The 13,527-nt window shown below is 31.3% G+C and overlaps 8 protein-coding genes across 8 annotated transcripts; 4 read left to right on the top strand and 4 right to left on the bottom strand.

The window, feature by feature from the left end:
- Window positions 1-2,773: 2,773 nt before the first annotated feature.
- EIN_169080 (hypothetical protein) lies at window positions 2,774-3,385 on the bottom strand (the record flags this gene model as incomplete). Its single annotated transcript, XM_004183791.1, has 1 exon — window positions 2,774-3,385. The coding sequence occupies one exon, from the start codon at window positions 3,383-3,385 to the stop codon at window positions 2,774-2,776; it is 612 nt and encodes a 203-aa protein (XP_004183839.1).
- A 1,144-nt stretch (window positions 3,386-4,529) lies between these two features.
- On the bottom strand, window positions 4,530-5,129 carry EIN_169070 (hypothetical protein; the record flags this gene model as incomplete). The annotated part of the gene is made up of 1 exon (XM_004183790.1): window positions 4,530-5,129. One exon carries the CDS (start codon window positions 5,127-5,129, stop codon window positions 4,530-4,532), a length of 600 nt encoding a protein of 199 aa, XP_004183838.1.
- A 389-nt stretch (window positions 5,130-5,518) lies between these two features.
- EIN_169060 (hypothetical protein) lies at window positions 5,519-6,103 on the top strand (the record flags this gene model as incomplete). The annotated part of the gene is made up of 2 exons (XM_004183789.1): window positions 5,519-5,671; window positions 5,792-6,103. 2 exons carry the CDS (start codon window positions 5,519-5,521, stop codon window positions 6,101-6,103), a joined length of 465 nt encoding a protein of 154 aa, XP_004183837.1.
- Window positions 6,104-6,592: 489 nt separating this feature from the next.
- Window positions 6,593-7,966, top strand: EIN_169050 (hypothetical protein; the record flags this gene model as incomplete). The annotated part of the gene is made up of 1 exon (XM_004183788.1): window positions 6,593-7,966. One exon carries the CDS (start codon window positions 6,593-6,595, stop codon window positions 7,964-7,966), a length of 1,374 nt encoding a protein of 457 aa, XP_004183836.1.
- Window positions 7,967-8,124: 158 nt separating this feature from the next.
- Window positions 8,125-9,775, bottom strand: EIN_169040 (dual specificity protein kinase CLK2, putative; the record flags this gene model as incomplete). Its single annotated transcript, XM_004183787.1, has 4 exons — window positions 8,125-8,253; window positions 8,329-8,690; window positions 8,832-9,124; window positions 9,585-9,775. The coding sequence occupies 4 exons, from the start codon at window positions 9,773-9,775 to the stop codon at window positions 8,125-8,127; spliced, it is 975 nt and encodes a 324-aa protein (XP_004183835.1).
- A 665-nt stretch (window positions 9,776-10,440) lies between these two features.
- Window positions 10,441-10,839, bottom strand: EIN_169030 (hypothetical protein; the record flags this gene model as incomplete). Its single annotated transcript, XM_004183786.1, has 1 exon — window positions 10,441-10,839. The coding sequence occupies one exon, from the start codon at window positions 10,837-10,839 to the stop codon at window positions 10,441-10,443; it is 399 nt and encodes a 132-aa protein (XP_004183834.1).
- A 686-nt stretch (window positions 10,840-11,525) lies between these two features.
- On the top strand, window positions 11,526-12,494 carry EIN_169020 (hypothetical protein; the record flags this gene model as incomplete). The annotated part of the gene is made up of 1 exon (XM_004183785.1): window positions 11,526-12,494. One exon carries the CDS (start codon window positions 11,526-11,528, stop codon window positions 12,492-12,494), a length of 969 nt encoding a protein of 322 aa, XP_004183833.1.
- Window positions 12,495-12,609: 115 nt separating this feature from the next.
- Window positions 12,610-13,389, top strand: EIN_169010 (hypothetical protein; the record flags this gene model as incomplete). Its single annotated transcript, XM_004183784.1, has 1 exon — window positions 12,610-13,389. One exon carries the CDS (start codon window positions 12,610-12,612, stop codon window positions 13,387-13,389), a length of 780 nt encoding a protein of 259 aa, XP_004183832.1.
- Window positions 13,390-13,527: the final 138 nt, after the last annotated feature.

The following is a 13,527-nucleotide window of genomic DNA, read 5'->3' as shown; positions in this document are numbered from 1 at the left end:
TAAATAGTTCTTTAAAGATTTCCATTTTAATACATTTCGAAGAGTTTACTGAATCTTTCAAAATGCCGTTTTTTAACTGTTTTTTATTTTTTTTAATTGTTCCCAAGTAATTGGTGTTATTATTGTTGTTGGGTTGAATAGCAACACTCAAAAATCAAACATATTATTTATTTTTTTATTAAACAAAAAATCGATCCTAAGAAACCAATTTTCTCTTTTTTTGAGTTCGTTTCTCACAACCAAACCATTTTTTGGTCTATTCATTGAAGCTGAATTGACAAGTCATTCTTTTTTCGGGTTTTGAACGGTAAATTGTGGGAAGTGTTAACAAATTTGTGGTTTGAATCAAACATTGATTCGCTATTGGCCAGTTTAATATCAGGCTAACGGTTATAGTCTTAATAGTTTTTAATATTAAATAAAACTAATATTAATAATTCAAATAAAAAGAAACAGAATTTATGTAATAAAGATATTAGTTGAAGGAACTATATATTTATCAATAGTCTGGATTTGAAGAAGTTTTAAATATAAACATTCAATTACATTTTGGTTATTTATGGGTTGTCTAACCAATTTTGAAAATTAGTACAAAGTTATTCAAACAAAAACACCGAGAAATTTCAATTATTTATATAAAAGCTCGGATATGAGGAAATAAAGAAGTTTATATCGTTTGAATAGTACAATTCGGCATTTATTTCTTCTATTAACCAACCCGATTGTTTGAAACAATAATCAATAGTAATTTGTATAAATTAGTATTCATTTAAATTATTCTTATAGTTATGAAGTACAAGAACCAATTATTATAAAACAAATGTCAATTTTAAATGGCTGTCTCACTTCTGGATTTCGAAGCTTGTTTCATTCGACCATAGATGTCACTTATCATATAATCAAAATATTTAAATAAACACGTTTAGTATCCATTTAATAACTTTACTTTCTTTAAGTACTTATTATTAATCGGTTTAAATATATTCATTTAAAACACTTTAAATATACAAACTCAAATATTTTTTTAAAAAGTAGTTATTTCAAATTATTACAGTTAAAACACTTTGAATTTCATCAAATTGTCTTTTCTATAGCATGTTCAATATGTGATATTGGTTTTCAACTTTTAATTTATGTCAAATTAGATTATGTTGCTTATACAATGTTAAATTTGTAGAATTTTGTCTGTTTATTATAGTGTTTCAACTTACATATAATTGTTTTAATTATTTAATAATAAAAATTAAATAGAGATTATTAAATGTATAGATATACTTATAAAACTTAATTTTTATTTTTTGTTTAAAAACTAATTTATGTTGTTTTGAATTACTTGTAATTTGGTTGTGTTATATTGTTATCAATATACTATGATTATATATTTTTGCTCTGAGCCACATTCATTTTAAAATGTAAGATATATATAATTGTTGATTGTGTATAATTGGAATTGAACCTTGTTCTTTTTATTAACTTTGAATATTTCATACACTTAAAAATATTGTCTATTATTAAAAAATTCGTAAATAACTGTCCAACGAATGAAAACTTTCGACCAAAACAAATCTCCATCTTTTAACAATTCCAGAAACATCATTTTCAACTTCGTCTTCATTTTTTTTTCGTTGAAACATAAAAAGAATGTTGCTCTTGCGAAAGGTCAAAACACAAGAAGACCCGTATTTTTATATTAATACAAAAGGAAGTTTTTTAATTGAGAAACATCAACGTTTAAAAAGTATCCTATAACAAAATTGTGTTATTTTCTTTTCGAATTCAATTTAGAGTTCATTCTTGTTTGTAATTAACATTCAGAACAATTGGAAATTTTATTCTTTCTTAGCCATTAAAACTAAATTACAAGAAATTACTGATTGTTTATCTTACTATTAAAACACACAATTTCTCATCCTGTTTTGAATTAACCTTTATTTTAAAACAGTTTGTCATTTCTAATATTCAAAAACAAGTGAAGCATTTCAAATACAAATTATATAAATTCAATACAAAAAATCCCCCAAAAATTCATTATAATTCCTTTTGATATTAATTATATGGTCAAAAATCATTTAACAATACTTTTAATAAAAACAATTATTAATTTAATTTAATAAAGTTGAAGATTTTTTAGTCTTTTGGATCGAGTGAAGGGAAATGTTTAAACTTTGAGTTAAACATTGAATGACAATCCCCTTTTAAATACTTCCGTTATCACACATTGTCATTATTTTTTAAATAGTCTTTCAAATTATACAAATGGATTTATATCACAATCTTCATGTACAATTATAACATGTCTATTTGTTATATAAAACATTTAAAAAACAATGAGAAATATCTATAACAATAATTCAAAAATAGATTTTAATAATACAAGAAAATATCGTCTTTTTAATTTAAACTTGAAGAACAAATAACAAAATGTGTTAATTTTGTGCATTAAATTGATATAATAACCGATTTCAAAAACACGTGATTTCTTCATCCAATACTTTACTTCGTAACCAAACAATAAAAACATAGAAAATACTGTAAATAAAATCTTTTAGATGCGAACATGAAGATTTCGTTCATTGGTATCTTATTATTATCTTATTATTATTAGTTATGTTAACTTTTAAGCTTTCATGTAAATAAAAAACTTGAACTATTACTTAATTATATTAATTAACTATTATTTAATTATATTACTTAATTATATTATTTAATAATTACTTTAATTAATTAATTAACAATTGGCTTTACAATCAATCAATAATCAAACATAATGAAGTCATTGCTTCACAACAGAACTAAACGTGTTTTTGTCAACCACAACTTTTCCGGTCTCGGGCTTCATTTCAACAATTAATTGATTAACCTTCTCCCCGATATCTTCAATCTGCTTTTGATCATAGAGTATTTTTCCATTTTTGAACACTCTGAAACAGACGTCTACCTTAGTCATTCCCTTCTTGCCAGTTGTAGTTCGTGTTTGAAAGAAGTATCCGTACATTGACAAGACGTCCATTAAGAAATGAAGAGTTTCTGATATTTTATAATTCTCGCACCTTCTCAAAGCTGTCTTTTCTGATATTCCGTTCTCCATCTCAATTTTGATTCTCTCAGAAATCCTCTTCTGAACGAAGTCGGACACCCAGACAACATCTTCCTTACTGAAAGTGACGGTGTCAAGTCTTAAAAATGGAAGAGTCACCATACACCTCTTATTTGGGGTGTGGACCTCAAAAGTGAACAACTGTGAAAGAAGATAAAGGAAGACACCTTCTTGTTGACTCTGATAATTCCGATTCTCCTTGAAGGAATACAAACATTGAAATTCAGACGTCTTTCTGTGGACCTCACGCTTATACTGCGTGGGTTCTACTATTTGCATTAGAGACATAATCTTTTGTATTTCTAAGTTGAGAGTCGTCTTATATATGTTCCTCTCACTTTCTTTTTCGGTTTTTCAAAATCATCGGTTTACTATTAATTTCTAAATAAATTTACTATTTGTATAGATTCTTTTCAACGGGGATCAATCATGGCTGCAATTCTTTGGGTATCCTCGTTCGAAAGTATTATTAAATCACTATCGATTTATGACATAGTTTATTTATTAATAATAAATGGATTCTCATTTTCTAAAAGCAGAACAAAAAGTGGAAGTTAACAAGTCTTTAAAAAAGAAGATAATTTGACTGAAAACAGTGTAAAAGTCTTTAATTACACAGAAATAAACGAAGAGGCATTTACCATCATTACATTTTGAAAGAAAGAGTTTTTAAAAGATATTAATAATATCTATAAAGAAAAGTTCCAAGTTATTAAAAAATATCAATAATCACGTAACAAAGACATCGAAAACTTTTTGGGATGAAAAGGAAAGTGAAAAGAAAAAAAATTTGTTTTAGTTTTTTATTCGAACTTTTTGGCTTGCAAAAAGACTTGTTTGTATAATTTAAAAATGAAATAATAACATCTGTGGATTTCCCCTTTTTAGTTTTTATCAACTCCACTAAATCTGTTTGAATCGTGTTTATTACTATAAGTATAGTATTTCATTAGTATCTATGTTTTTTTGTTCATTAATTTTATTCAATAATGAGCATCTTGAGGTTTGCAATTACATTTTATAATTATTTTTATTATAAAGTATAGCTAATACTTCGTTTTGTTTAACTATGTTTAAAAATGGTTATTCAAACTACAGTCTAGAGAACAGAAAGGCCAAACAACAAAAGCGCTGAATTCATCACAAATTTAACTTATTTCAATTCATTTATTCCACAATTATAATCTTTTCTTCTCACAAAAATATGTAACCTTTTTTCAATCGTTCAAACGTGACTAAAGTTTTCGTGGTTTTGATTTTTAAACCGAATTTTTCATCACTTCAATGTTTATGTAATTTGTTCTGGTCTATTTTTGATGTGTAACTTTTTTCAAAAAATGACGGAATGAAACCAATAACACTCTTAATATTTAAAAATAACTATACCAGAACCATTAATTACAGTTCGTCAACACACACGAACACACAGACGTCACTCATCTCTTTTTCTCCTGTGCATGAGTTTGTTTTGTTCGCTCTTGAGATTTTGAAAAGCCACGAAAATGAGGAATAAAGTGAAAGCCAAGAAGATTGTTGCAAAAAAGGTGTCAGTGCCGAACATTGAAATAACATTTTTACCCACCACTGTATAACAATTTTGGTTCAGTTTTTTCCCGACCTCAGAAATACAATTCTTCGAAATCGGTCCCTTCCACGAGCAACATGAGAACTGTTCTTCGATAATTTGTAGTTCTGCGCTCCCCACCTTATCGACTTTCAAAACGGTGTAATCTATTCCACTCACCACCATGATGACGGAAAGAAGAAAGGCAACAATGACAAACAGTGCAAGAGAGATGACGCCTGCAATGTATGTCTTTCTTGAAAGGGAAATCAACGTCGATACGGAAGAAAGGGCCATATAAATACCAGTGAAGAGTGTTAAAAGACCAATCACGTTGGGAGAATGGACTATTGGCCACAATGAATACCCCGTCACAAACCGTGTCAACCCATGCAAAGAAACAACTGCCCCACACACAAAATACAGAAAAAAGATGAGGAAGAAGCACATCGTGTTCGACACATCCATCACAAGCGATAATATCAAAGTTCACCATTTTTTATTAGTTCATTTATAGTACTTTTTTTCTATATTTTTTATAGTAAATATTTATTATATTATATATATATTTTATTATTATATTACAATTCCTTGGAATAATAGATGTGGACAATATTTCACATATTCAATGTTTTAAACATGACATAAAATTCAGTTTTTAAATTCTTTCGTTCAGAAACATGCAGTGGAAATTGTGGTGTTTTGAAAATAAAGTTCTTTTTTCTTTATCACCTTGAACAACTCTATTTGGCACATTTATAGTATAATTATAATTAATGTATAGTTGAAACAAAAAACTATTCATTTATAATAAAACAATTAATAAAACACAAAATTAGAAAGAACTCATTTCGCAGATGATCTATTTGCTCACCCTATTCACACTAACACTTTCTTTTGAACTCCCTGTACAACAACAAATTTCTAATACTTTCCCAACAGTCTGGGAAGATTTCGGAATTTTGCGTTGCGATAAGTCGTGTGAATTGGACGGCCAGGTTATGGAATTAGTTTGTTTCTATACTAAATAGTAATTTTATTATATTTTTACTGTTAATATTAATGGTTAAAATTTTAATATTTACATTGATTATTTAAAATAGTAAAAGTAACCATTACTTAATTAAAAGAAAACCGAAGAGGAAGGACTCTATTACATCAAAGTTGGTGAATTATTTACATCGTTCCCCATATCGAGTGGTAAGGACAAGAACATTGGAGGTGTTTTGTATATCTCACTTGGACTGGACAATGTCGAGAATATTGGAATTGATAAGAACACTACAAGCAACACCATAACAGTACAAACAATTACAGGTAAACCATTCCCAACTACTAAATTAGAAAAGAGACCACCAGTGGAAGAGGAAAAGAGTTTCTTTAGGAAGTATTGGCCTTGGTTATTGGGAGCTGGTGTGCTTTTCTTCTTCTTGAGTAAGTAATGATTTCTTTGTTCACCTTCTTCGTATTCATATAGTTATTTATATTATTAAAAATAACCATTTTTATAAGAAATGTTTTCAATTGAATAAATATATTTAATTAATTATAATAGTTTTTTATATCAATTGGTATATACTATAAATGTATTATAATATATATATAAATATAATATGTACTACTTAATACAATAATATATAGTATTGTTATTAGTAAGAATAATACACTTGTATTAAAACAAAATCACAAATCATTCATTTCTGCTCCAATAAAAAATGAATTAATAAAACTATATTTAAATTAAAAAGTAATTAAAAAAATATATAAACTATAATATATAGTATCAAGTGATAAATGATAACAAGTAAAAAATTGTTATCATTTATAATAGAAAATATTTCAATTTTGAATAACAAAAATTGATTTGAATAAAATGACATGATTTCAAGTTGGTAATTCAAAACGATAGAAAGAAACTATCAAAACATCAGATGAATCCACAGTACGACTACATTCTCAAAAATTCCCCCCCAAAAAGTAATTACGACGAGTCTTTAAAAGGACTTGTGATGGTACCGTTTGAAGGTGGCTCTCCCATTCCGGTGAGGTATGTTTTATCCAAAGAGAATCCGTTCAACTTTTCATTGCTGTTATTCCACACGGCCGGCAAAGATCTTTCAGAGCTCGACAATTCGATGGATATGCTTACAAAGATCTTTCGAGCTCGGTGTATAACATTTGATTATCCGGGGTATGGGCTGAACAAAAATGACAAAAGTGTATCTTTAGAGACAACAGTAGATGCCGTCTTACAATCTATGAGAGTTAAAGGGTATAGAGATGATCGTGTGTTATTATTAGGGCATACTTTTGGGTGTGGTCCAGCACTTCATTACTGTAATGTGTTATGTGAACGAAAGAAAGCAACGGTATCAACAGAGACTTCAGGGATCATCTTGTTATACCCAACAGAAGATGTTCCTTTAGGAATTGACTTGAAATTAGACCACCTTTTTAATCCAACACAGAACGTTATATACTTCCATACCCTTTTCCTCTTCTCTAAAGGAGAGAACACATTCAAATCAAATAAAGTGATTCAAAAGTTGCGAGAGGACGACGATAACTATAAACAACGCGTGATGACATGTACACACAAGTTCACAAAATTGGACGAGACAGTGTCGTTGAATCGATCGCAAGCACTTTCGATCATCGAGTTGACGCACACGTGGTTCAAGAAGCTCGATGTCGCGATAACAAAGTACAAAACACTTCGCCTTAATATTGCGATGACCGTGACGACCGCGTTGAAGACATCGAAGAAGATCCCCGCCCTCCCCACACATAATTTGTTCTATATGAATACCTTCCTGACAAAAAATAAGATGGACGAGTTGGTCCCGATGTTCGAGGAAAAGAAGATCTACTCGATCGTCTACGTCGTGATGAGCAATTTAGAAAACTCGACACTAGCGGGGGAAGATCAGAAGATCCTCGACTTACTTAAACACGCATGTACTATCTTTAAACCTTTTGTGTCGCGGCCGTGGACCATCTTGAAGAAAGACTATTTGACTCGGCCAATTCGGATTTGTCCATCGACCGATTTATTGAAGAAAGTGAAGCTCAGTCAGTCGACTAAAAAGTTAAAAGAGGGAGGGGGGAACGCAATGGAAATCGAATTGGAAGAGGAACAACATGTTAAAACACCTTGTCTGATCAATTTCGAAGTTCCAGTTTGGGCTAAGGGAGTCGCTTGTGATTTCCAAAACGTCTTGGTTAGACCAATCAATTTCCTCGACTTCTTCGCTATGAAGGAAATGCTCCATAAAAGAAGAACTGGAAACACCGAACAAATCTGAATTGCTGGAATTTTAAATGTTTTTAATTCATTTACTATTTTATTACTAGTTTCGGTGGATGGGTTTTTTATTATTAAATATACTAGAAAAAAAGTGGGAAGAATAAGTCATTGTATAGACAAATCCCGAATTTGAGCGGAAAGTCGGGAGTATATAGGTTAGTCCACAAAATTTAAAAAGGGGTGGTTGAGTGCTTCAACACAAGTCAAACGCTTTTCGGGGTCAAGGTCGAGCAACCCCGCACAAAAGTTGAGGAACTGCGGGTGGCGTGCGTGGTCTATGATTCTCTTTTCGTCAGTTTTGAAATACTAAACAATATTAGTACAACAATTAGAAGATAATAGTATCTCAAAATCACAAACATGTAAAGGATGAATCGACTCGTCAATCTTTTTGTCATAATTTGAACCTTGACAATTGACATAACCCGCCCTTGAAAAGTAGTGGGAATCAGAGGCAACAGTCTGTGGAAATTTTCCCAAAACGATTTCCATTTTCAAGAGTTGTTCTCTTTCATTTTTTCCGTTAAAAATTTGATGTCCCAAATACATCTCTAATAGCGTACACCCAACACTCCAGAGATCCGTCGCATACGTCCACCCGTTTTGAAGAATCATCTCGGGACTACAGTACGGACGCGTGCCAACAGTCGAAAAGTGTAAACGGTTGTCGGAAAACGTCGCAAGGCCAAAATCAATGACTTTGATTTCTTCATGTTTGGGAACTCGCGTGTGCTGGTACTATTTGATTAGTTTAATTTACTATAATTATCTATACAACGTTTAAAAACTATACATTATATAATAATTATGGTATATCAAAAACTAATGAGTGAGAAGGCAGGATCGAAAGGTGTGGAATGAACAAACAGATACGGACTCGGGGTCGGCGCAAGTGTCATCTGAAATTGTGACTATATCATAAGCGTCATTCTTCAACATGATGTTTTCAGGCTTTATGTCGCAGTGGATAATGCCCTTGGAATGCAAGAAAGAAAGGAATAGAAGTAATTGTTTTGCAACAGACCGTATGAACGAGAGAGAAAACGGGATGTCTCTGTTGTTGAATAAGAAGTCGTAGAGGTTAACACCCGCGAGTTCTATCACCACATAGTCTCGGTGATCGTAGCGGAACGAGTCCAGATACTTTATAGCAACCCTTGAGATGAGTTATGAACTTTCCTCTTATAATTATCTAATAAAAACAAGTTCTAATAATCTAATATACTGTGGTAAAAACAAAGGAGCTTACTCCAATTTTACACTACTCGACACTCACCACATAGTCTCGCCACTCGTAAAGTGCAATATATTATAACACTTTATTCCCGTTCAAAATTAAAAATCACCACTCTCCAACTCTTTCATAATTACCAATATGTCATTGAGGAAACAATCAATTAATTCGTTAAATTTATACCATCGACTTTTATCAATTTTCAGCCTTCGATAATCCACGTCACTTTTGTTCTCACGTTGTTTTCTCATTACGTCGCACCATCGTAAATCCACATTTTATAGTTTCGAATAACTATAAATATAGTAAAATATCATCAATAAAATAATTATAATAAATTTAATTAACTTTTATAGTACAGTAAATCAAAAAGGAAACAAACTGTGCCCGTGAGTCGGGAGATGACGATACAATCTTCATAATCTCAATCTCTCGTCTGTCGTCAAAGCCTTTGTCATTTATCATTTTAAGTGCCAAAGAGATGCAGAGGCGGTTGTCAAAGCACTTCATGACACGGGAAAATCCTCCCTTGCCGAGATAGTCCTGGACTACATACCTCTCGTTAATCACCATTGTTCCTTCATGGCTCATTGTTCAATTTTCAAGATGATTTTTCTTTTTCTCCGTCGGCAACACGTTCGATTGGTCTATCACATTTTTGGTACTGTTTTTTACTATAATAATACCATAATATTATTATCAATATAGTATATCATTTATATAATTGTAATAAAAGAAGACAAGTGGTTTTTGGAGGCTAATAATGCCATTTTAGATTATTTCTTTAAATAAAAAAAAGTTGAAATTCATTTCTGTTTTTTTAATAAAGCATATTTTATAATGAAATTATTTATTTACTAGTAAATAAAATGTGTAAATTTAGTTTTGAGTTTTATAGATTAGATTGTGATTTTTGTTAAGCAAAATTACTTTTTATTATAAGTTATAGTTTATTTTATTTGTTTTTTACACTTATAATAATTTGAGAAAAAAAAAGTTAGATTTTGCTTTATCTTGATTTTTATTTAAAGTAATTATCTATTTTAAAAAAAATACAAATAGTTAATAAATCTTATTATTTACTAATATTAAATAATAATAAAAAAATAGAATGAAATCAAAATGTGAAAAAGTTTTGTTTTATTTTTAAAATATAGAATTGTTATATGAATTGTTATTAATAACTATACCATAACATTTTAACAGTAAAGTGAACAAAATAAGTAACAATGATTGTCTTAGTTTAAGATATGTTCGACAGTGTCGTCTTTCTTGACAACAAAGGCGTGCATATCCTCAATATAAAATGGAGCCAATTTTGGAGCACCAGCCTGTGAATACTTCTTGTTAATAAAGAGGTGGTGGTCTTTAAGATACTGAGCAACCTCTTCTCTGAAATCAAATACAGCCTTTCCACTTACGTGGACTTGATTACAATCTTCAGCCAATCCAACAATCTCGACGTTAGCGTTCTTTGTAATCTCATGATAAGCGTCTTTCTCTTGGTCAAGGTAGAAAAAGAGCTTTCCTTCAAAGTGATCGACAACACCAAGTACTCTCAGCTTTGGTTTGTCGCCTTCGACAGTGGCCAACATGAAGGTTCCGCACTTCTTAAGTAAATTCTCAATTTTTTCCATTTGACTTTTTCAGTTTTTCTGCGCCTAAATACCATGTTGTTCTGCCCAGATTGTCATCACAATTTGCCAGATTGACATATTATTTCGAGTTCATTTCCATTTTAAAAAACTATAATATTATAATAAAAATACAATAAATAAACTATTTTTCCATTATAACTTTTATCACTTCTCCATTATTTGACGTTTTACTTTTTGACTTTTTTGTTAATTTTGTTTTGAACATTTCCAACATTCTAGTCAAATCACGTGTTAGAGTTAATCCGTTTTGACGGAAAACAAAAATGTTTTTGGCAATACAAGACTCTTTTTTTATATAAAATCCGAATCTGTATTCCTATAAAATAGCCATCACCTCCACATATTTTTTCATTTTTATTTCATTTTATTCCTTTTTTATTTCTATAAAACAATAATATAAAAATTAATAATGAAACTACTTCCATTAATAGCTAAAACCCCATTTTATTTTAATTGCTCTCAATAACATTTTAAAAAAATAAAAAAATAAAAAAATGTTATATATATCATTTTAATGAAATGTTATACAACCCGATATCTAAAATAAGACTTTGTGTTTTTCCATCAATAACGTTTGAACAATCAAATTACCAAAAAAACTCTAATTCCAGTTTTTAAGTATGACGACCATTTCCCCTTCCACGTCTTCCGAAGGCGAACAGTTTATGACACAAACTGCCGTAGTTCAATTAGTCCAAAAGATATTAGATGCACGTATCACATCAATTGAAACGCAATTGTTTGCGTTAGACAAACGAATAACAGAAGAAGTAACACTTCTGAACTCTAAACTACTCAATATCCAAAACCTTCAGAGTTCCGCCCAACTCAACTCAACGTCGAAAAGCTTCCGCGACAGTTCGTTGTCATCGGAATGTATCACGTCGACCCCCCGTTCAAATTCTTCGGGTGTCGGATCATCCCCGCCCGAGACGGGCGACTCCCCAAGAGACCCGCGAAGTTCCCTCTCGCGAAAGAAAGTCGAGTTAAACACAACAATCAAAGCTGAGAGTAAATTACTTGAAGAATCGCCCCGGAGAAAAGTCCTCCACGGGCCAAAGAAGTCTTCAGCAAAGACTATGAAAGATCCCCACACAACACGAAAAACTCTTGAAATCGAGAAGGAGCCGCCCCTCATCGATGAGCCCGAAAAACTCCGAAGGACGTCGACGCTGACGTCGCAAATCCGTCCGAAGGTGTGTACGATGGACCGCGACTCCATCGAAGTCGAATTCAAACGAAAAAAGGCGGAACAAGAAAAGGAAGACGCAAAAATCCCATTTAACGAAAAATTGTTTTTAACGAGGTCAAAAGTGTCGGACATTTTATATATCACGTGTCAGGAAAGTGAAGAACAAAGTATAGTTTCGCAATGGCTTCAAAACTATGGCGCAAAAAGTCTTTTGGAAAATTTCGACACAACTCAACCGAAAGGAATCGTCGTGATCACTAAACAAAAAGAAGATCTCGAAAAGATGTTGAATAGAGTGAATGACATGTTTGTAGATCCAGTGTGTGTCATTGTGGGGATTGGAGAGACTTCAGGTGTTGATTTAAAGGTCAATGTGAATAATGGAAAAGTGATCGACAATGACGGAAAGGTCGAAAAGATTATCAAAGCACTTGGTAATTAAATTTTAAAATGTTATTAGTTTCTTTTATGGGGTGAACGTCTAGTTTAAATATTGTTTGTGAAACTATACATGAACATATCAAAAAAATGGAAGAATTCAAAAATGAAAAAATTCGATGTGGGGAGGAGAAACACGATTTTGCTCAAAAAAATACGCCACGTTTAAAGACGAAATGAAATGCCCGAAATATCACGAGATTGAAAAAGTCGGAAAGATAGGAGGTGTGATCGACTGCATTGGGCGGGGTGTTAAAATTTCTTTGATTTTACAAAGGATTCCGTTGGTTATCACAACAACCTATTCAAACCAAAAGAAAGGCATTTATTTTAAATCTTCTTATAACAACGTCACAACATCTTCTAAAATCATCAACAGTTTACAAAAGGTTGAAGTTGGGACTGGTTGTAAAGTAACAGAAAAAGATTATACCATAGGTGTTGAGCATGGGGTAACTTATGCCAGACCTATGAAAATCACGTTCAATACACTTGGGTTGTATCAAAAAGTTTATTGTAACGCCTTCGTGACATATCACCCACTACTTAACAACTTTCCTCGAGTGTCGTTTTATACGTTTGTTATATTTTTTTCAATTAAAACGTTAATTGTGTTTTTTTGCGTGAAAAACACAGTAAAATTTCTCACAAAAAGCGGCTCAAATTTCGCCTCGTTCGGCATCTGCTCACTTTTTTCACCTCTCAAAAATCTTGAGATAATGACGGATGTCAAAATGAAGAAACGCCAAAACGAAAAGGAGGATTTTCAAGTTTCTTTTGGGACAAAGTACTTCTCAAAATTTGGAGATCTGAGAGCACTTGTATCTTCGGCTGGTGATGTGATGGTCGGAATACAAGCAAATTACTGTTCTTTGGTATTTTCAAAGCGATTTTGGTGATTATTTATTAACTACTCAATTCTAGTTTTGAAGGTATTCATTTGTTTTTTTAAAAAGCTTGAACAAATTCTATATTTGAAACCAAATTTAAATTATTTGAATGGAATTTGTCCAAGGGGGTATAAAGGGATAAATTAC

This window comes from Entamoeba invadens, assembly GCF_000330505.1.
Source record: "Entamoeba invadens IP1 unplaced genomic scaffold scaff_1105074725591, whole genome shotgun sequence".
In the NCBI taxonomy this organism is placed as follows: Eukaryota; Evosea; order Mastigamoebida; family Endamoebidae; genus Entamoeba; species Entamoeba invadens.
The sequence above is the reverse complement of the archived record's forward strand: the minus strand, read 5'-3'. Positions and strand labels throughout refer to the sequence as shown.